Source organism: Rhopilema esculentum, chromosome 12, assembly GCF_057945365.1.
Source record: "Rhopilema esculentum isolate cy_ngs chromosome 12, ASM5794536v1, whole genome shotgun sequence".
In the NCBI taxonomy this organism is placed as follows: Eukaryota; Metazoa; Cnidaria; class Scyphozoa; order Rhizostomeae; family Rhizostomatidae; genus Rhopilema; species Rhopilema esculentum.
In genome coordinates, this window is record NC_142826.1 from 6546636 (window position 1) to 6570961 (window position 24326).

At 39.9% G+C, this 24326-nt stretch overlaps 2 protein-coding genes across 2 annotated transcripts; both read right to left on the reverse strand.

Moving 5' to 3' along the window:
* Positions 1–561: 561 nt before the first annotated feature.
* On the reverse strand, positions 562–3617 carry LOC135681176 (uncharacterized). Its single transcript, XM_065195501.2, has 3 exons — positions 2982–3617; positions 1616–2197; positions 562–1144 (listed from the first exon to the last, which is right to left on the reverse strand). The coding sequence occupies exons 1-3, from the start codon at positions 3306–3308 to the stop codon at positions 854–856; spliced, it is 1200 nt and encodes a 399-aa protein (XP_065051573.2). The 5' UTR covers positions 3309–3617; the 3' UTR covers positions 562–853.
* Positions 3618–6820: 3203 nt separating this feature from the next.
* Positions 6821–11066, reverse strand: LOC135681727 (uncharacterized). The gene is made up of 3 exons (XM_065196323.2): positions 10353–11066; positions 9165–9746; positions 6821–8312 (listed from the first exon to the last, which is right to left on the reverse strand). Exons 1-3 carry the CDS (start codon positions 10725–10727, stop codon positions 8022–8024), a joined length of 1248 nt encoding a protein of 415 aa, XP_065052395.2. The 5' UTR covers positions 10728–11066; the 3' UTR covers positions 6821–8021.
* Between the last annotated feature and the right edge of the window lie 13260 nt (positions 11067–24326).

The window sequence follows — 24326 nt, forward strand, 5'->3', positions numbered from 1 at the left end:
AAACACTTACAAAGGACTCCTTCTAAAGCAGATAAATCTAAACCGGACAGCTAATAAATCAATTTTTGACATATGATACTAAATCATAATTAATCAATTTAAAGTCTTGATTTTTATCTTTATTTCCATCACATGTCATATTTCCTTCATAAACCACATGCATTTCATTTTTGATTATTGGATCCTAAATGTCCATGTAGGCAGGACAAGCTCAAACAAAAGAATAAATTGTATTTAATGCTCACTATAAATCACTCTTTGTTGTTCCCATCCCATTCCCAGGTTCCTCCAGCGTACTTTAGGTTTCCTAACTTACGTATAGTGGACACTTTTTTGGAACGAATGGTGTCCGCTTTATAGAGATTTTACTGTACCTTGTTTCTGGTTCTGTTTGGTTCTTAGAATCTACATTATTACATAGTAGTGGATTTGATTTATGTTGGAACATATTTTCTTTTTTGACTATTTGAAAAAAGACAGTATATATCTTCAAATGGCAAAACCTATAAGACATGGTTTTGTTGGCTATCAAGGAATGAAGACAAAATAGCACTCCCAATGAAAAGCAGTTTTAAATACAAATATTAGAAATAAGATAAGGCAGCATAGAAAATTTGATAATATAATGCATACCGAAATATCATGAAATTAAGAGAACCACCATTTAGTATGGATAGTTCCTATTCACAATTTTTTCAATTTGAAGATTCTGAGTTGGAAAAGGCAGCATTCAAAAGTTCTTGATTAGTATATTACATTATTTTTATTTTAGCTTTGAGTCTTTTCTATTCTTTAGCTCTTCAGCATGAACTTAACAAAACAACCCCTCAACTGCAAAGACATCTAAACCAGTTTAAGTACCTTCTTTTGCCACCATGGTTGTAAAACCAACATACACATTTGCAGATTTGTGATTCAGCATAGTGCGAATGTAATCCAGAGATTTCTTGTGTGTTTCTGCTGTGATATTAACAGCCTTGAAAATTTGCTGCAAGCCAGAGTTTCTAGCATTCTCAACCAGAGCTTTGGCACTAGCATCAGCTTGAGCTTTGATTAACGAAGACTTTGCGGCAGCATTTTGTTTTACTTCCAAAGCATCATTTTCAATTTTTACTTTCTTTTGGTCAGTTTTTTTTCTTTCAATCTAAGGAATATAAAAAATCATTAATAATTAGGGAAACCTAGCAAGTGATAACATTTTGGCTTCAATTTTTATGACATTAGTGATCCATGAACCATAATAACTACATAAGCAAGACAATATATAATGCTATAGACCCTTAAACAAAGCTTTCCCCTTGTCTAAAACCCTTCCAGCTTCAGATGCAAACTCATACCCCTAAACCTTGTGGAGCACTTAATGATTTTAGCAATGTCAATCTTTATTCTCTTTGTATAAAATTTGTTTGTTTTGGTTTCATGAAATTGAAGATGCATATAGGAAAGTAGCATAGTATGCATGATCAAACTTTAATGGTATGCATAAGTCATTCCTTATAATACTTTTATCGTTTACAGTGTTGTGTCATTCACATATGAACATTAAATAACAAGGCCCAATTTCATGTTTACACTTAACAATTAAAATGAAAAATTAGAAAATGAAAAATCAAACCTTTTCCTGTTGCTTGAAGTCTTCTGTATCTCTCTTTTCCCGTTCGATAACAGTTTGAAGGAACTTTTTCTGCTGATCATCTGTTATATCTACTTCCTCCATCTGAAAATACTTTAGATATGAATACAGACCTTTTGTACAGTTGCTTTGCAAACAATCTGGCAGGCATATATACTTTTGACAGTTGCTGTAGCAGCATGATCCTCCAATAGCAATCTTTGCAGCTTTGAAAAGTGCATCAGAAACTTTTTGTCGTTCTTTGCGGTATTCATTAACAGAAAACTTTGAAGCTTCATCTTTAATTGCAGATGCTACTGTGTTACGGATGACTGGTCTGTAGCCTAAGTTATAAGCATCATGCAGGCTTTTCAGTTCTTCAGGCATTAGGAAATATTGCAAAGAAAATGTCATGGTCACTTGCAGTTTTTCCATGTTGAAAAACTCAACTTTGCTAAATGACTCAAGATGGGCATCTGCTGGAAATTTCTTGAAAGTTCCATCAACTCCAATAAAGTGGCGTCCACCCGTGTAAACTTTGCTCCTGTCTACTGTTCCTGTTGATTTCTTTTTCACAAACCCCATCTGTCATAAAATCAATGTCTTTCAATTAAAAAATTGGTTTTACTTCTTTGGTAATTCACAAGGTTCATTGATTGAAAAACAATACTTATATCTAGTGAATGCAAAAAGAAAACAAATGTGTTTTTATGACTGATTTTTTATAAAAAAAATATAAAATTATGATATACAATTTAAGATATGTAATAAATATATAATAACATAGTTTTTTCTCTTTTTATCTAACATTGGAAAATTATTTAATAGTTTCCATTAGAAAATTATTCAATCCTATGCAGTTGACCAGAGATATAATAGAATAGTGAACTTTCCAAGACATGCAGATTGTTTAGGGTTTGCTGGTCACAGGTCAGACAAGCTCCTTGGATCAGGGGCATTGTGGCTTCTAGAAAAGGGCCCTGAGAAAATAACCATAAGGGGGCCTGCTTTTTTGTATGACATCTCCAATCACAAACCACAGGTTGCCAAAAATGGTACATACATACCTGGGAACAGGCAAACAAATATGACCTGCCCCTACCTATGCATTTATATCACTTTTTAGAAGAATTAATGTGGACATAAACCCCTCCTCTATACCACCCTTTCGTGCACACTTTCCAGACTGGCCACCGACCCCTCCCGCCCTATTTCGGTCAAATTTTTCACTGGACCAGCATCATTCCCACATATGGACTTTCCTGCGTCAATAAACGGGAAGTTAGATTGGCCTGTCCTGAGTAGATTAGAATTTACAAATTTCAATACAAGTGATGCATAAAATCAATTGGCAGTGTCAGAACCTCACCTCGTAGTATTCCAAATCGGAAAAGCTAAGGGGAACAAGGATAACGGTGAGAAGAGCTGCAATGCTAATCACGACAAGGCCGCAGCAAAGTAGAAAGCCATGTGAACCATTATCTAAGCCCATAGCTGATGTGGAAGATCGCCTTCCGTCTACTTCGAAGGTACCGCCCCTAAGTGAAGTGCGAGCAGCTTCTTCAGGTGATTCCTCTTTCTCTTTGCTCTCTGCTTCAGCTTCAACGTCAATGGCTGTTGTTTCTAGGCCAGAAATTTTGTCTGCAGAGTCTGTGGATCTCTTCCAGTCCAAACTTTCTACGGGTTCATCAGACATTCGTTCTTAGTTGATTCTTGATCTCATTTGATATCAATTATTTCTTCACAAGGTTCTGGAAAATGAACAATTTATGGTTTTTCGCTCAGCAAATGTTGATCCCTTTGTGGCTTCGCCTGCCTTGAACTTGAAACTTGGCAGATCCTTCTACTATCAGCGAACTGGTGGACACACCCATTCGAGTGTGTCCCCGGAGTAAACGGAAGTAGTCTGCTGTGATGCTGATAATGGCATCTGTTGCAAAACAATTGCCAGAAAACAATGCCGCAGTGCGGGTAGCGAGTTGGCAGACTTTGGGAAAGTATTTCATTTTCAAGTAACATGAAAACGAGATAATAATCTAATGTGTATAAAAATCCAAACATTACAAATCAAGATTAATTAACAAAATGCAAAAGACGTAGGAATTGCTCATTTTTAGCAATGGAGCCTCGATTTTATCCAAAAAATAACAACATAAAGTCCCGCAGGCAATATTCTAAGTTGCAGTGGTGACCAATTTGTGCAGCGATGAAAAGGAAATGTGCAGCAATGAATCTGAATGACTTTGTGCAGTGATGAAATTTTGATAAAAAATTCTTAGTGATCAAAATGTATAAAACAACCACCAACTAAACGAAAGATGCAATTTGTTTAATAAAAATATTGTTGATAAACTTATAAAAACTATTTGATGTTGATATATACCTAGGTATTGGCTTACTATCTTGCGTATCATAAGACGGCTTCTTGAACTAGTTTTAGATCTGTTGTGTACTGAGACAATTTTTTTGCATTCTGCTGAATGAGGCTTCGATGTCAAAATTCTTGATTTAACATTAATGATATCTTCGTGATTTTTACCATCGTTATATACATATTTTTCTGAGGATAACTGTTGACCTTTGCATAGATGTAGATTACAATCTTTGATTTTTTCTTGTGATCTGCAACCTCCCGTAAGACAAAATCCTAAGCAATGGATGCACGGACATTTCTTATATCATTCTTACTGGCACAGATTCTCGAAATTCACCAAGAAATTGGTTTCTCGCTAAAAGTTTCACAAAGGAACATTCCGTTCAGTTACAAACAGTTCCAATCGATTTTTCATCTGGATATCTGTAATATATATATATCGTTGAACAATAATTATCTTTTGTTATATTGATTCGTATCTACATCCGCTTCCTGTTCCGCAAAAGCGGTTATACATCATCACTCGTAGGGATTTCTACCTACAGTAGGGATTTTTTGCCTTTTGTAGGTTGTAGGATAAACCTACGGGATAAAATGCAAAATGTAGGTATAAACGCTAAAGTTGTAGGTATAATCAAGATTAAAGAATTTGTTTGGGTAAATTTTTATTTGCACAAAAAACATTGAAATCAATGAAATTCCCCGTCCATGGTATGCATCTCGCATTCAAAGTTGATCCAACGCATTCTCCAAAATAAATTGTAACAAAACAAAATTGAGGAACAGATTGGCAGTCCGCACGATTGAGGCCGTAATCCGAGTTGGTGAAGGGTTCCCTGGATGTTTTGAAGTTAGTGCTAGGCTATCGTCTCTCTATTCCAGTGCCAGAGGATCATATATGGAAAGATACAATAATAATGACCGGGAAGACGTTGAGAACATTGAACAGTTTGACTGACTATTTACCTGAAGCAACTTTCCCTTTTTGTTGTGTTAATTGGGTAGATTGATTGCCTTTTCTTTGGTTCATATTTTTTAAACTGCTACTTGCATCATATTATTATATTGTATCATTCTAAAGTTATAACAACTTTATTAAAATAGACAGGTTGCAAAGCGGATTGAGTTTTTTTGTCATTATGTGGGTTGTTTTCGTGGGTATAATTCCGAAATTGTAGGGGTTTGTAGGGATAATTGAGGGAAAATGCGTAGGGGGAAAGTAGGGAGAAAACGCATGCGCTGTAGGTATATCTGGCTTTCATACAGTGGCAACCCTGCGTGTAATGAGTTTCGAGTGTCTCGCTTGCTGAAGTTGTGTTCGCAATTATAATTGAGTTTTATTATGTTGTCAGATATACACTCGTGATTTCTTTACGCTATTTCTGCGAAACTCGACATAACTTTAAATTAACATATATTTTATATTTTCTTTTGCTTGTGTCTACTTTCGCTGGTATGTTTCAACAAATCATGAAACACATTTATCACATCATATATTTAATACACAATAACAAGTTGTCGCAATCATTTTTAACGTAATGAACATAAGTCGGTCTATTTTATATTCATTAAAGTGAACTTCAGCTACTCAGCTACGCTGTATCTCTCATCAGTACTGAAGCCCATAGTGTACAACCACCCATCCCTCTATTATTAGATGGTCCTTTCTTATAGCTAATAAATTTTGAGAAAATAGGAGGGTCAAATTTTAAAGCTATTCAAGAAGGGAAATAGGTATATAGATGGTCTTAGTGATGTGAATCTACCCTTAGATTTAGGGTATTAGTTTGTTGCTAAAAAGCAACAAATTTACGCATTTGTGCAGTGATGAAAGTTTCTTAGAATATTGCCTGGAGTCCGGTAAAATTACCTGGTCCTCAAAAAAGTGTTTACTTTACAAGAAATGAAAGGAAAATCAATCAGCAACAGGAAGATAAAATAATAGGACTATGTTAGCAGTTAGTCTCATATATTTCATTTTCGGCTACGAAAGGGGGATTTAATGTAACCAAATTCACAAATAACCAAAGTCCTCTTCAAATAATTCATAATAAAATTCAGAACATAATCTAAAACGCGCTCGAGTCCACTTTGCTACAAATAAACCTAAAAATATTTTGGAGGAAACATGTTTCGAGGATATTGACAATTATATGATTTTTGATTTAACAAAGTCAGCGCTAATCGACTAATTGTTCAAGATAACTGAAGCTAGGAGTTTTACGAGATGCAATAAAAGAATTACTCCGACGGATCGTAATAGAACCATTGCTAAATAAAAAATACCACTCTGAAATTAAATTTTATGTTATTAGCTCTTATGTGTGTAAACCTTGGCCTATGGAATTTAACTCTTCTATCGAGGGTTTCAAAATATGTCAAACTTGGTTATCAATAACGAGCGCGATTTCTCGCACGGTGTTGCACCGGTTTCTTACCCAGACCCCTTTATCTACCCCCTCATTTTCCAGCCCACAATTTTAGGGCTGACGCCGCCCCTGGCTTGTTTTTTTTGTTTGTTTCTGTATAATGGGCTCTTTTTCTGATAAATATCGAAATAGCATCAATTCAAGTAACTCTTGAGTTCCAAGAGGCTATTAGTCGAAAATCAATTTTTAATTTTATGATTAAGCAAAGTATTTCTTCAACAGCTTAAATATCGATTCTAGCGTTGCAATAATAGTTTTGGCAGTCAATATGAATATTGATACAATTTTCTCAAATCCTTTGTAACTTCCACACTGAAATATATATTTTCAGCAAAAGAGAAGGTATGTTCAAACAATGGCTTGTTTTTGTCCAGTTGACAGACAGTAAGAGAGAAAAAGATAAACTGCTGTGCTAAGCTATTGTGTTTTTAGAATATGCTAAAATGATTATTTATAAAAAGTCATAAATATTTCATGCTGCCAAAATGACACAACTTACATAATTGATTAAAGGTGCTAGAAATATTTTGCATTTACTGTACATGATGAATAAATATTTTCATGTGCATGTATGTAGCAATAGATAACTCAATTAACAAATTGCTTAGTATCTAGAAGATTATTCTGAATCTTTACAGAGCCTGCTAATAGATTTCAGTTCAAACAGGTGTTAATCTGAAATTTGGTTTGGGTGTCATCTTCAAACCCAGTATTTCTATCCTAACATTCTTTAAAGTTCCGTCTCCATAAGTTGATTTTTTATAAAAAGTTGAGTGGGTATATCACCAAAAATTATAGACGGCTGTTGAAATTAACGTATTCTTATATTGTTTTTCAATGAAAGCACTTCTCTTGATGTTGACCAGACACATTATGTATACTAATTTGGCTTTTTAGTAAAAAACAATATTAACCAGTTTCTTCTAACAAATGCCCCTCAAAAATCTAAAAATTGAACCAATACAGTGTAAAACTGCATAAACAAATAAATATTTGAATGTACAATTTTTAAATTGTGACAAAACTTTAGGAAATACTCACAATTAATGTAGCTCCATTGACTAAACAAATACTTGTGTGTTTTGAAAAAAATTAATATTAGAGGCAATCAACAAATACCATAGTAGAATAAACAATCTGTCAATCAAAACTAGCCAATCAGTAAGCACAATACCACTACAGGTTTCAGGCCTGGCCGTAAGACTTTTAACAGGGGAGCAGTAAACAGCTCTCCTAGTAGTATTCAGGTGAGCTATAAGAATAGAAACAAAGGAAAAGTTTATTTCAAGGAGAGCAAATTTGCTTTTTAGAACAATTTAGGAGAGCAATCTGTAGCTCCCCTCCAGCATTTGAGGAGAGCCTGGAGGGGAGCAAGAGCTATGACTCCCCTCAAATGGCCAGCCCTGAGGTTTCTTGATTGGCTAATAGTAGATTGACAGATAGCCGATGACATATAGTATCTGTCAATTGACTGTTAGGTCCATGAATAAAATATCAAATGGTGACTTAAAAGTCTTTAGTCTCGAAAACCTTATTATGCCAAAAATAAAAAGTCTTTTTACAAACTTTTCAAAAACTGTATCATGGCAAAGACACCTAAACCAGCTCAAGTACCTTCTTTTGCCACCATGGTTGTGAAACCAACATACACATTTGCAGATTTGTGATTCAGCATAGTGCGAATGTAATCCAGGGATTTCTTGTGTGTTTCTGCTGTGATATTAACAGCCTCGAAAATTTGCTGCAAGCCAGAGTTTCTAGCATTCTCAACCAAAGCTTTGGCACTAGCATCAGCTTGAGCTTTGATTAACGAAGACTTTGCGGCAGCATTTTGTTTTACTTCCAAAGCAGCATTCTGGATTTCTATTTTCTTCTGCTCCGTCTTCTTTCTTTCAATCTAAGAATTATAAAAAAATCACTAATAATGAGGGAAACCTAGCAAGTGATAAAAACATTGTTTAAAAAAAAGATAAATTGCAATCTACTGTGCAACAATACAACATCCATCCTAGATAATTAGCACTATTTTTAGTGTATGCAAACTTTATGGTGAAATCAGAGTCTATGTTATCATTTTATGATTTCCTTTGAAGATCCTACCTTCCCGGACCAGATTGGATGCAATGAATAAGTAGAACTAAGTTTTTTCTGAGTCACAATGGGAGGGAACTTAAGGTGGGGCAGGGGTTCTCAGGCTAAAAGTTTCTTAAGAGACCCTTTATATGATGAGACCCAAAGTGAAACTCATGCCGTCACACGTTTTTCATCAGGTGCTGGTCTGATCTATTACATGGCATTTGAGTCTCGGCTTCTACAAGTTCATGTTGGGTTTTTAGTAATAATAAACATATTCTATAAAGAATTTACATACTGGTATGAGTTCATTTTGGGTCTCATGTAAAGGGCTCCTGAAAACCCTTAGAAATGTCCAAAACTTTCTAACAACTTAGTGTTTTGGGGCTATAGCCCTCTGCACCCAGCTACCGCTTCCTCCTCATTGCAGTGCTTCTCCTACTAGATAGTCAGCATCAACTTTCAACCTTTATAAATAGGGACCTTACTTATGTTAAGTTGGCTGATAATTAAAAAGCCTAACTGTTGGTCTATAAAAAGAATAATGTTGAAGGCTCTGTTAGTTCTTGCAGATAATTGGAAAGCAGCTTAGCTACAACTGTAAAATACAATACTCAAGTTTTGACAATCTTTCAAAATTGATTAAACCCTAAACATAAAACAAACAGAAACTAACTTTCTCTTGTTGCTTGAAGTCTTCTGTATCTCTCTTTTCCCGTTCGATAACAGTTTGAAGGAACTTTTTCTGCTGATCATCTGTTATATCTACTTCCTCCATCTGAAAATACTTTAGATATGAATACAGACCCTTTGTACAGTTGCTTTGCAAACAACCTGGCAGGCATATATACTTTTGACAGTTGTTGTAGCAGCATGATCCTCCAATAGCAATTTTTGCAGCCTTGAAAAGTGCATCAGAAACTTTCTGTCGCTCTTTACGGTATTCATTAACAGAATACTTTGCAGCCTCATCTTTAATGGCAGCAGAAATAGTGTTATGAATAACTGGTCTGTAGCCTAAGTTATACGCATCATGCAGGCTTTTCAGTTCCTCAGGCATTAGGAAATATTGCAAAGATATTGACATGGTCACTTGCAGTTTTTCTGTGTTGAAAAACTCTATTTTCTTAAAGGACTCCAGATGAGCCTCTGCTGGGAACTTCTTGAAAGTTGCATCAACTCCAATAAAGTGGCGTCCACCCGTGTAAACTTTGCTCCTGTCTACTGTTCCTGTTGATTTCTTTTTCACAAACCCCATCTGTTTGATAAAAGATCCCTCTGATTAACTTTAAAAATCAAATGAAATATTTAACTTAATTGTCCCAATTTCTTTTTTCTACCAGAAACAATACTTTTATACCAAAAAGGGTACAAAAAAGGAACAAAATATTGGCATAATTGACAATTCTTGATATCTGGCATCCAATTTGTCTTTGGATTGAAGGACCATAGTATACAACTACAAAATTCCTCTTGCACATGACATTAGTCCAAGCACTGGACACAGTAACTTTAGGCTACACAAATACACTGACAAACATTATTAAGAGTTATGAAAATGTCTCACCAAAAAATTTGAACAAAAGTAGTTTTGGTTTGCAACAATCCAAGTAAATGCAAAGCAATGGTAGATAGTTATAATCAACAACTTTGGTTTTCTCTTTTAACAACAAATTAAACCAGAAGCGATAAAAAACGACAATTAATTAATTCTGGAAACATGAGAAAGTCTTCTAAATGTTGACATGATGATAGATATGGGCCCCTCCTATCTAACGAATATCATTTGGCTCACCTTTATTGTCACAATTTAAAATATGACTTTGTAAGTCATAAGATTTATGAAATAAACGAAGAATCTCACCTCGTAGTATTCCAAGTCAGAAAAGCTTAATGGAACGAGGATAACTGTTAGCAACGCCCCAATGCTCATTAATACTAGGCCGAAGCAAAGAAAAAAGCCTTTTGAGTCACTAAAGCCCATTTCTGCTCTAGATCTAGATGCTTCACTTTCGTTCACCTCAAAAGTACTGACACGACCTGTAGATGTGTGAGAAGCTTCTTTTGGCTCTGCAGATTTAAATTCAACGTCGACACCAACCTCTCTGAAGGGTAAGTTTGAAGAAGCTTGACGGCCTAAATTTTCAACGTCTTCAGCCAAACGATCTCGATTGAAATCTCCACTATCAACGGCAGTTTCACTTTGTATAGAACTTTCAACATGGACAGGAGATTCCATAAATTTAACTAAGATAGTCCTTCTTGCTGCCCTCGAGTGTTGGCCTTAACGCATTTCGCCCTAATATTTAACCTTCATAAACATCCTCCATAACCTTCATAAAACTGCTGACGAAAGGGAAATTGCTTCCTATAACAAAAGCCATTGAAATTTGTTTTGCTTTCCGTTGCAATTTCTTCACTTGATTTGTTTCATGGAATTTTATTATGGTCACCTATTATTGTTTGGGTATGTATTTTTCTATCTGTGGCCTCTGGTTCTCTCTTGCCCCCAACGGCCTTCAAAACCTGGGAAGTTAGAATTCCTCGACAGCGTCCGCCATGATACCGTTACCTTAGAAACAGATACATATACTTAAACCAATTAACATTACGCACGCGTAGTTTATAAAAATATTCTCGACGTGACAAACTTTCGCACATAAAAGAGCAATGATTTTCGCACAAATAAAATTTCGTACAAAAAAATCTTTGTCCGAAGATTTTTTATGCTGAAAATGTTTGGAAACGTAAATGCATAGTAGTTAAAGTAGAATGGAAAATGATGAAAAAGATTTTAAAAAGCATTAAGTGCTAATGTTCTTGCAAGCAATAGAGTAGAAACGCAAAGCTAAAATTCTAGACGATAGAATGCTACTGTGGACATCAATTATGTTCTACTTTGCATCCTCTCAGCATCGAGGTCACTGTGCTTGCACAGTTTGTTACGTTCTGATGTGAGATATATCTTCCGGTCACATGATCCAATCCGCTATTCAAAGAATAAAACAATAGTACCTATAAAACCCTCCACACCCTAGAACCTCCTCAGTTTTTCGGAGCGCATCTTTCAATCCGCAATGAGTCAACTAGAATAAGAACTTTTATTGAGTGAAGATGAACTTCTCAACTCTGCCAAACCTTATCAAGCTGAGGGCAGGAAGAGGACTAGAGAAATCTTTCGGTTGGAATTTGAAGACCTCCAAGGACAGGTAAAGAGCGTTACCCACGCTTTAAATAACTTTGGAGAACTTTGTGGTGAAAAACATCCGAGGATGTCTGACTGTGATCCAACAGCTCAGTCTACATCCACAGTTCAATCTACTTCATGCGTAGCCTGAATTCCAGACCCCAAACTAGAAGTATTGGACACTTCTTCAACATTCCACTGGCCCAGGCTGACTCGGCCCGGGCTGACTCGGCCCGGGCTGACTCGGCCCGGGCTGACTCGGCCCGGGCTGACTCGGCCCGGGCTGACTCGGCCCGGGCTGACTCGGCCCGGGCTGACTCGGCCCGGGCTGACTCGGCCCGGGCTGACTCGGCCCGGGCTGACTCGGCCCGGGCTGACTCGGCCCGGGCTGACTCGGCCCGGGCTGACTCGGCCCGGGCTGACTCGGCCCGGGCTGACTCGGCCCGGGCTGACTCGGCCCGGGCTGACTCGGCCCGGGCTGACTCGGCCCGGGCTGACTCGGCCCGGGCTGACTCGGCCCGGGCTGACTCGGCCCGGGCTGACTCGGCCCGGGCTGACTCGGCCCGGGCTGACTCGGCCCGGGCTGACTCGGCCCGGGCTGACTCGGCCCGGGCTGACTCGGCCCGGGCTGACTCGGCCCGGGCTGACTCGGCCCGGGCTGACTCGGCCCGGGCTGACTCGGCCCGGGCTGACTCGGCCCGGGCTGACTCGGCCCGGGCTGACTCGGCCCGGGCTGACTCGGCCCGGGCTGACTCGGCCCGGGCTGACTCGGCCCGGGCTGACTCGGCCCGGGCTGACTCGGCCCGGGCTGACTCGGCCCGGGCTGACTCGGCCCGGGCTGACTCGGCCCGGGCTGACTCGGCCCGGGCTGACTCGGCCCGGGCTGACTCGGCCCGGGCTGACTCGGCCCGGGCTGACTCGGCCCGGGCTGACTCGGCCCGGGCTGACTCGGCCCGGGCTGACTCGGCCCGGGCTGACTCGGCCTGGGCTGACTCGGCCCGGGCTGACTCGGCCCGGGCTGACTCGGCCCGGGCTGACTCGGCCCGGGCTGACTCGGCCCGGGCTGACTCGGCCCGGGCTGACTCGGCCCGGGCTGACTCGGCCCGGGCTGACTCGGCCCGGGCTGACTCGGCCCGGGCTGACTCGGCCCGGGCTGACTCGGCCCGGGCTGACTCGGCCCGGGCTGACTCGGCCCGGGCTGACTCGGCCCGGGCTGACTCGGCCCGGGCTGACTCGGCCCGGGCTGACTCGGCCCGGGCTGACTCGGCCCGGGCTGACTCGGCCCGGGCTGACTCGGCCCGGGCTGACTCGGCCCGGGCTGACTCGGCCCGGGCTGACTCGGCCCGGGCTGACTCGGCCCGGGCTGACTCGGCCCGGGCTGACTCGGCCCGGGCTGACTCGGCCCGGGCTGACTCGGCCCGGGCTGACTCGGCCCGGGCTGACTCGGCCCGGGCTGACTCGGCCCGGGCTGACTCGGCCCGGGCTGACTCGGCCCGGGCTGACTCGGCCCGGGCTGACTCGGCCCGGGCTGACTCGGCCCGGGCTGACTCGGCCCGGGCTGACTCGGCCCGGGCTGACTCGGCCCGGGCTGACTCGGCCCGGGCTGACTCGGCCCGGGCTGACTCGGCCCGGGCTGACTCGGCCCGGGCTGACTCGGCCCGGGCTGACTCGGCCCGGGCTGACTCGGCCCGGGCTGACTCGGCCCGGGCTGACTCGGCCCGGGCTGACTCGGCCCGGGCTGACTCGGCCCGGGCTGACTCGGCCCGGGCTGACTCGGCCCGGGCTGACTCGGCCCGGGCTGACTCGGCCCGGGCTGACTCGGCCCGGGCTGACTCGGCCCGGGCTGACTCGGCCCGGGCTGACTCGGCCCGGGCTGACTCGGCCCGGGCTGACTCGGCCCGGGCTGACTCGGCCCGGGCTGACTCGGCCCGGGCTGACTCGGCCCGGGCTGACTCGGCCCGGGCTGACTCGGCCCGGGCTGACTCGGCCCGGGCTGACTCGGCCCGGGCTGACTCGGCCCGGGCTGACTCGGCCCTGGCTGACTCGGCCCGGGCTGACTCGGCCCAGGAGGACTCGGCCCAGGAGGACTCGGCCCAGGAGGACTCGGCCCAGGAGGACTCGGCCCAGGAGGACTCGGCCCAGGAGGACTCGGCCCAGGAGGACTCGGCCCAGGAGGACTCGGCCCAGGAGGACTCGGCCCAGGAGGACTCGGCCCAGGAGGACTCGGCCCAGGAGGACTCGGCCCAGGAGGACTCGGCCCAGGAGGACTCGGCCCAGGAGGACTCGGCCCAGGAGGACTTCTATTTGCTTTGAAATAATGTATTGTTAGCGCGAAAGAGGGTTGAGCCCGGTTAACTTTTCTACTGCGCATGCGGAATAAGGTTACGAATTGAAAAAGGCGCCAATTTTTTCTGCATCTCTTCGCACAGCTTGTGCTCTCTGTTAAGCCTGAAATACACGATCAGTTTTCTTCAGTTTTAGAATGAGTTCACGCTTTGATAAGATCGGCTCTTTTTTACAATGGAGCTTGATCAAGAAACAACTGCAGTACTTCTGGTTGCGGCTCTGGTCGTCAAAAAAGGCGCAAATATGGAAAATAGGAAAACAAGGTCTGTTTGGGTAAAGCCATGGTTGAGTAGGAGGACTAACCTCGGTGTTAACGACCCTCTTCTACAAGAGTTAAGATCGGACGGTGAAGCAGAATATAGAAAATTATTGAGAATGACGCCTGAAAATTTTGAGGAGTTGTTGGAGCTTCCCTCCACGCTTCTAAGAATTCATCTGTATTGACAACTTTCTTCGCCATCTTTGAATCGCACTTATCCACGCTGCTCTAAAAAATTGGCACCTTGGGCAAGGGGATTACAGGGGCGCCAGCTTTAAACAATGGAGTCTACATAAATGAATAGAAATCCCATCAGTTAAAAACTGACAAAGTTGGACGTGTTCAACTTTTTCAGTCAACAACTGAAGGTCATTAATGCATCCGTTTTTATCAGTTTTTGCTAAATTCACTTTCAAGAGCCGAACTTTTAAGGCACACAATTGTAACCATGTTTGAAACTAACAGAAGTTTTGAAAATGCAAAAAATTCCATGTAAACGGAAGTTTCCATAACTTCTTTATCAAAACTACTAGTTGAGGTCTGAAAATCTCTTGACCTGTTAAGCTGATTATCGTTGCTTTGCGGTTGTGGTCGCATGTCTCATTTACAATATCGCATGGCACATCCATGTATCCAATGTATGACTGTGTTATTCATCTTAAAGCTTCAAGTGACTTCACCCGGATTTCACTGTGGTTTAGGAGTGTACCTTGCAAGTGCGATCAGTAAAATTCCGTTTTCTACGGACTTACAACTCCTCTAATACAGGTACGAAAAAGCTATTTTGTACCCAAGGAACTAATCGAATGACTCAAAAATTTGCACACGGCCAGGACAGATGTCGGGTAAGCAAAGTGTGTCTCAAATTTGTGTAGCTTGGAATCAGTTTACTGCAAACTATGTCATAATTCAACTAAACTTGGAATTATACTTGAAAAAATTAACGAATTAATAAACGACGTTTCGAGCTTAGCCCGTTATCAAATTAGTATATTTATGTCATTATTCGTTCTTAAAATCTCATGCAATGTATGACGGAATGGGGAATTATATTGCAAGCAAAACAGGGATGGCGCCAGAAAAGAAATGCTGGGGGGGCTGTAATGTCAGAGTGCCGACAGTGCGTGAACCACTAAGAAAGATCTAATATAACACCATTTCCGCTGTGGTAATTCCAGTTCAAAAATTGAAAAAAAAACTGAAAAAAAAATCAAACAATGAACAAAAAAATAAAAAAAATCACAAAGTTATGAAAGTGCCGACATTGCTTAAAATTTTTCAAAAGTTGAAGTGCCGACGGAGGGGCTCAATGAATTTTTGGGGGGTTCCTGCCCCCCAAGCACCCCTGGTGGCGCCATCCATGTTGTCCCCGGAAAAATATTTTAAATCACGCAATTTGGAAATTCAGAAAATGCCGAAATTTACTGTCTTTACTTTTCACAATTTGCTTTGGGAAGAAGATTCTCAGTCAAATTGACTGTATTTGAAACTCTGAAAGGGTGGCAAAATATTTAGGTGTCAAATCATATAAAATGGTTTGCAGATTTTGAAAGTTAGACTAAAGCCTAAAGCCTAAAGCCATCGTTCAGTTAGCACGACACTATCTTTTAAGATTTTACAGAAAAAGCAACTTCTCCTTCCAGCGTAGGAGACGAGATTATTTCCGATTAAACACGCAATCTTCTGAAATTTAGCAACATAATGACTTCGTTCTCTTCAAACGGTAATTTATGAATTTTTGAAAGTTTTAAAGCGTTTCTTTGAAAAAATAAAGAGGGGCTTTAGCTCCAACTAGCCTAGTATGATGCCCATACAATTATGCGTAATTATGGTCAGGCATTGAACATGTGCTTATAGAACTATTGACTTTTCAGAAAGATATCTAACAACATCATTTGGAAAAATCATGCCACCAGTTTGTGCAAATTGATAATTTTCAGATTGATGGGCTCCTTCTGTATGAGAAAGACATGGTAAAAAAGAACAAAGAATCTCTTAAGAAAAAACACAGGTATTATTCAGTAACGAAAATTATTTAAGTTTGAGGAAAGATGGGAATACTTTAGTAAGTTATTTTCAAAACATACGGCTTAATCTTCCATTAATACTTGTAGGAGTTTCATATTTTCCAGGCTCTTTTTGTAGAATTTCAGGTTTGAGGTGTTTCTGCCAAGTTCCAAACAAGGAGAAGGGGGGGGGGGGTACGGCTGGTCATTAGTCAGGGGATAAAAAGCCCCGTTTGTCATTAGACACGACTTTTGAATAAAGTTGGACAAAATTTCTTTTTAGTACAAAACGCAGGAGTTTTAGCGCTTCAAATACATAATCAAGATGCCTTTGAGTTCTTAGTTGAAAGGCAAAATTAAATAGCCTGTCACAGGACGTTTTAAAAAAATTTATCCTTTATCATTCCTAGAGCAGACTTAACTATTAAGGGATATTTAATGGTCCAAGGAAAGAGCCAGGGCCTATTTTAAGAAACTTTCAATACTGCACATTTTTAAGGAATTTTCAATACTTCACATTTATAATCATATTTTTTATAGCAAATTTTGTTGTTGCAATCAGTGCAAACCCCTGCAAACCTCAGGTATCTTAGCCATGCAAGTGTAGCGAGGAAATTGCCCGAATTTTGAACACGTGTATAGGCCATGACGGAGAAATCACAAACAGATAGACGATAATATACACAATCAATAATAACATTTCAAAACAGCAACAAAACAAACAAAGCTACAAAACCTGAATAGAAACATAGTCATTTATCTCTTGTAAACGGAGACACTATCTCATGTTTTGTCTGGACAGTAAAACAAAAAAGTTTTATTAGGCTTTTTATCTTTCTTTTAGTTTAGTTAAGTGAGCTTCTGCTAGATGCCCAGAGCATCATAGGGCAACTGATAAATTATTACTGAGACCCCGTTTACACTGTCCCGGGACAATTTTGTACCGTTATGGTTCGCAAGTGTTTACACTGTCGCGGTTCAAAATTGTTTCGTTTAGCCGTTCCGTTTACACTGTACTGGTACATACAGTGTAATGGCTTCAGAATTTAATGGCAGAACATTGTTTAGAAGAAGCTGTATTTAGTCAACCAAGACTTTTATTTTGCCGCCGAAGTCAACAATCGAATTTTTATTGAGAGTTAAAATGCAGTGGAAGGCCGATAAAAACTTTACTTGGACGAACGACAAGGTGGCTTTAATTTTCAGTGTTATTTTAGACTACAGAACTGCAAAGTCCAATCAAGGCTTGGACTGGGAAACAATACAAGCCTTTTCTGTGGTCGTCTTTTCTTCAGAATTTCCTTTTCTTCAGAATTTGAAAACGTAGTTACGCCACAATCAAAGCCTCGATTACCTCAAACAGCCATACAAAAGACCTCTTTGTGAATCCGTGACAAAATCGTCTCGGATAGGTGTTTACACTGTCCCGTTCAAAAACGGAACCGTGACGGTACAAAATTCGTTCGCTTTCAAAGCAGGGTCCAAACTGTTCCGGATAGCAGAGCAAAATCGTCACGGTTCCACAGTGCTAGTGTAAACGGAAGGGCGAACCGCGACAGTTTTTTCACGGTTCCAAACTTGCACGGGACAGTGTAAACGGGGTCTGAATGTTTTATTTTCGACAAGATCAAATTACGAAATTTACAGCAATGCTGACATTTACTGGAGATGTTTTGTTTTTGGTTCTGGTTCTGTTTTTGGTTTTTTGATATAAGAGTCTTTCCGATGGTTATACGAGAATTACAATACACGAACTCTATATCGAACTAACGTGGAAAATTAACATTTTGTGAACAAAGCAGGAATCTGGGATAGCCGCAAAAAGACATTTTCACAAATCCCAAAATTCAATACTGCACATTTTGGAAATCAATACTGTATGTTTTTAAATTAATACTGAACAAAGTGTGTAATACTGCACACTAAAATAGGCCCTGGAAAGAGCATTATCATTCAAGAAAGGAACATGCACAAATTACATAACAAAATATAGGCAACATTGGAAAAATCCTCTTCCCCCTAAATTATCATCTAATTTGCATCATTTGTTGATCATTATGACCGTAAACATTTGTGTGAACCCCCTCCCTCCATCTTTGATTAGGTAATATGTGAACGTTCCCATACCCAACTGCCAACGCATCGATAATCTTATCCAGATACAACCATTCTAAATGGAAAGAACATAGGATTCAGGGGCGGATCCAGTGGGGTGCGAAGTGGGCTCGAGCACCCCTCAGATTTGGAAAAACTTTTTGGGGATTAAAGCTTATTCTACCGCAATTTTGTTTATTATTATTTAAACCATTTAAATAATACTGGGAAGTATGCACATCTCCTGAAATTGTTATTTCCGCTTCAATGCCCCGTCTCACAACTGTTCAACATTTTTATTTCAGTCCATGCATTGAAGTGTTTTGAAACTCCCCCTGGTTGTCCTGTATAGCATTCTACAGACTCGGAAAGCATTGTCTCCTCTTATATCCAGCCACTTAAGGAACCCGTGGCCTGTAAATTATACGAGTTTCTGCACCCGTGGAAGTGAATCTAGCCAATCACGGTGCCAGGTCGAGGGGTTCTAAACTTTGGCGCGAGAACCCATGGATTTCAAAAATCCAAAACATCAAAGAATACCGACAAACAGTGGCGTAGCTAGCGGTCATGCTTGTCATGCCGGGCATGACCATCTATTTTCAGAGTTAACATTTTTCAAAAAATTATATTTTCGTAAGAATAAAGTCCTATTCTCCTGATGAAATAGCTCAGGCCATTCGCCTTTGGAGCCCTATGGTTCCACCCAAGAATATGGAGCCCTCCGAAGGCGCTCTTCTATTGTCGGGCATGACTAAAACAGAGGGTTTCCAATTTAGTCATGCCCATAACTATGAGCATGACCAAGCCCTGTGTTTTAGTCATGCCCATAACGCTGGTTCCCTATGTTTGGTCATGCCTAACAATAGGAGTGACGCAGGAGAGAACAAAGGCTAGTCATGCCATTTCGAGAGGGCATGACCATCATTATAATCATCAGAACCGTCCTGTGATATTTTGTGAACACGAATGCGAGGCATCGATGGCGGCGCTGCTATGCCTAGATCCACGAGCTAGGAGGTGATTCTCTGTAAGTAAAATGCAAGCAAAAGCTTATTGCCAAGCAGCCACGACTCATGTTAATCTCCAGAACATTTTATGGCAACGACAGGGTTTTTCAGCCTTAATGGTGTTGCACTATGTGCAGAAGTGACAGGCACGAAAGGCCATTTTTGGACATAAAATCAGCGAGCAGGATCATTTGGCGAAGGTGAAGGATCCGGTTCGGATAATCCGATTAACCTCGTGTCATACACGTCAAGGAGTTTTTTTGACTACATCAACGGATCACAGGTCGCCTAGGGTCAGGGAACGCTCTCCTAGAAATATGACATCAAGCAAAACATGGTAGCTCTCCGGATTGTTCATGTCCGCCGGATCGATCATTTTATGCAACCAAACCAAACTCTCAGCCTTTTCAGTAATCAATTGTTACTAGTTGAACATTTGCAGAGAATCTTCTTGATTTAATGAATGCCAAATCTTGATGCTGTTCACTGGAGATGGATGGAGGAGATAGCAGTGTTATTCTTCAAACCAACAGATTTGAGAGCTTAAACTTTCCAGACATTTAGCAGCATATTCAGAAACTGTTAAGCCCTTTAAAAGCATTATTACCATATTATGATTAGGACAATAAGATTGTAGTTAATGGATAGGGAATGCCATAACTTGCTTAAAGTTATTCTTCAATTTTTTGTTTATTATCACATGCAATAACACTGTTTTTACACACAATTAAAGTCAAACTCAAAGCTCTACTGACTTCACTTTTAGTTGAAAGTACTTTTTACTACTTATAGCTGTTGAAATAAAATGACCAGAGACAAGTCAAGCATGTTACTGATCTTGTTAGTTAAACAGTTTTATTTCACTATTACAACTTTTGATGTATTTGAAAATTTACAAGATCAAATTATTCATTTACAACCCTTGTTTGCTAGATTTAGTAAGGACAACCCAATCATGTGGATATTTACCACAAGTATATGTGGAAACATCAATGTTTTTGTTAAGCTAAACTTATTTTGCAAGGTATTTTTCTATTAAGTCTAACTTTGCAGAAAACATTTTGCAACTAGGCCTATCCATTATTTTAGCTTCCTATATTTCATATCAATATTTACATTGGATATTCATTTGCCACTTTGTTTTATTCATCTATCAATTCTATTGGGGTTGTTAGTTAATCGTGATGGCTTTAAAATACCTTCAACAGATTGAAAATAAGACTATTTGTGGAAAAGATGACCAAAAAGCTCCCATTCAGTTTCATGTGATTTATTGTTTCATATACAAATTTTAGCTTATCTCTAAAATTTACAAATGTATTTCAGCCTGCAAATTGAAAGAAATTAGGAGAACAAAACAATTTTTAATTTAAGCTAAGTTTATCTACTATACTAAACTAATGTTTTTTTAATGTCTTTTGTATAGTTCTGTTTGGAAATTGTCAGAACTCTGTCTGTATAAATTACCAACAAACCAAAACAGTGTCACAGCTATAAGATAAAGGTCATTTAATGGTGTAACAAGATGATTGCTATGAAATAAGAAAAGCTCATTCCAAAAGTTAATCACAATTTTTTTTATCAGTCACAAGCCTTAAAATTAAAATTTCCAAAAGGAATTCATCAACTAAAAATTGGGCGTGGTAAAATTTGGCCACACCCATATTTTTTCAAATTTGAGGGAAGGGCATGACCACTGCTATTTGGCTAGCTACGCCACTGCCGACAAACCAGGGGGAGTTTCTTCGCTTCAATCTACAGTCAAATGTATAAGTGGTTTTATGACCAGGGGGAGTTGAGCTTGAACAGGGGGAGTTGAGCTTGACCAGGGGGAGTTGAATTATGATACAGCACGCGACGAATGCTTAGGCGCAAATTTGCAATATGTTTTCGTGGATCTTTTGACGATCTTTACCTGATGCTCGATGCTGTAACGGCAGAACTTGAAAACGCTTTGGTTTATGTAACAGAACGGTTTCAAGTTTCAACTCCGTGTTTCACGTCTTATTCATAGACCATGAGGTATGATTTATATTCAGAGAATAAAGCTTGCCCGAGCCCTTGTTATTCTTTTTTTAATCATTCAAGAACTACATAAAAAACATCTCAAAAACTTGCCCTTACTATTATTGACCAAAAGGGGTTTCCTTCTTATACCTACTTATATTCCTGCGAATACTTTTTTCTCTAAGAATTTCAAATACATAAAAATACTCAAAACGCCAGGCCCATAGCGAAACGTTCAGGGCCTTCTTTGTTTGGTTTGGCGTCATATGTCGATGCATGCTGTGTTTGAATCCCTGTGTTCAACTTTTGAACTGCACTTCAAGGGCTTCATTCCACCAGCCACGTTATTTTTTTGGTCAAGCTGATCAAGTTCTAATAAATGGCTGCAAAGAGTCAAAAATTAAATTTTGCTTTGAAAATTTGTGGGCTTGGGCCTTTTGCCACTGCGGGCCATCATATCATATTTGACTACAGTTTCTATACTTTTGTACCCTAAGTGAATATAAGAGGGGCGAGCTGCAAATTGCGTTCAATTGGCATAAAAGCTGAAACCAAAAATTACTATATAAATCAAGGCATCCAGGCTTTTTAGTTTATGGAAGAATTTCATTTCATTATGGCTTATTAGCAGGGGTACGGAGTTTGTGCATAGCAACACCCTGGGTTACCAAGCCTTACGTTTTAGAACCCCTCAGAATAATTTCTAGATCCGCCCCTGGGATTGTACTCAGTTAATGCTTCAAAAGTGAGAACCCTCTCAGCTATTCGATATCAGGTATTTGAAATAATTCGCATTAGTCATAAGTGAAGAAATTAATTTGCGCTGGTCATAAGTCTTGGTTAATCACAAGTCTTGAGCGTTTTTGAAGATTTTGGAAAACCATTCAATAAATTATACAATTACGAGGAATTAGCAAAAACTGGTGTAAATTTGATACATCATTGATATAGTTTTTCTCAATTTAATGGTAAAACTGTAAAATCTATGACGCCGAAACCATAAAGCCTGGTTTCCATATAGCCGTAAGGCTGCCTGCGACTGCCTGCGACTGCTTTCTGCCATCTTCCATCTTCCACCCTTACAGTAGCGCCGGTGTCATATGCGTTTCTGCATGGGCATGCGTTTCTGCATGGGCTGAGACACATATGCGTTTCAAATGTTAAAGTGTAATGGCGGACATGGAGGGCCTAGCTGTGGGGTACACAACGCGCACATCCAATATAAACAATACAAAACGAAATCAAAGTTCCAGTAAAATTAACTAAATATCAAATACTCAAATGAATAAACCTCTTGACATGATAAACTCAGAAAATGAAATTACAATCATGCTATTGATAAGATGAACAACTACCATCCGCTTAGCCCATGCAGAAACGCATAGAGAATTTCAGTGTTATGCGTTTCTGCATGGGGTATCTAAAATCAAAACACCATCGAATTTCATCGCAAATTAATGTTTACTAGCAAGAAATGATTGCAACAATCTGATATAGGTCAAACTTTTCCATGCAAATATCATTTTTGAATTTTTATCATTTTTTGTAGTTTGCCTTAGGCCCATGCAGAAACGCATAAAAAATGTCAGTGCTATGCGTTTCTGCATGGGGCATCTAAAATCAAAACACCATCAAATTTCATCGCAAATGACTGTTTACTAACAAGAAATGATTGCAACAACCTGATATAGGTCAAGTTTTTCCATGCAAGTAGCATCTTTGAATTTTTTATCATTTTTTGTAATTTGCCTTAGGCCCATGCAGAAACGCATAGAGAATTTCAGTGTTATGCGTTTCTGCATGGGGCATCTAAAATCAAAACACCATCAAATTTCATCGCAAATGACTGTTTACTAACAAGAAATGATTGCAACAACCTGATATAGGTCAAGTTTTTCCATGCAAGTAGCATTTTTGAATTTTTTATCATTTTTTGTAATTTGCCTTAGGCCCATGCAGAAACGCATAGAGAATTTCAGTGTTATGCGTTTCTGCATGGGGCATCTAAAATCAAAACACCATCAAATTTCATCGCAAATGACTGTTTACTAACAAGAAATGATTGCAACAACCTGATATAGGTCAAGTTTTTCCATGCAAGTAGCATTTTTGAATTTTTTATCATTTTTTGTAGTTTGCCTTAGGCCCATGCAGAAACGCATAGAAAATTTCAGTGCTATGCGTTTCTGCATGGGGTATCTAAAATCAAAACACCATCGAATTTCATCGCAAATTAATGTTTACTAGCAAGAAATGATTGCAACAATCTGATATAGGTCAAACTTTTCCATGCAAATAGCATTTTTGAATTTTTATCATTTTTTGTAGTTTGCCTTAGGCCCATGCAGAAACGCATAAAAAATTTCAGTGTTATGCGTTTCTGCATGGGGCATGTAAAGTTTACGAACCATCTCTTCTTGTTCGTTATAAAGGACACTTGCAAGACTTGATAGGGATAATGTCGATGGGATATTTAAATGAGGGGCCAACGAGAAATTATAAAAATTATAAAAAACCTTGGAAAAATTATAAAAACCATGCCCTTTCAAACACTAAATGTTGTATGTCTTGATGTTTCTTAACGGTTTAGACTCAACGATTAGTGATGTTTCTGCTGGTTTAAATTGTGGTTAAACTGGTAAAATGTTCTGTTCCCTTTTCGGTTATTGATAATAATAAGATACTGAAAGAGGACAACTTGAATAGCTGAAGAGTGCTTTTCATAAAGGTTTTCTATTAAATTTACTATTAAAAATTCATTAAGAGTTTCAGAGAATTTCAGCTGAACATCAGGGTAGCATTTCTTCATGAGCGTAGTAATGTTTTTCTTAATGCCGAGGCTATAGTTTCTTTAAAATGGTAAAAGGAACAAGAGAAGCTGTTTATTACTGTCAAGGTCAGAGGTTTTAGTAGTAGGTTTAAACTGTATGTC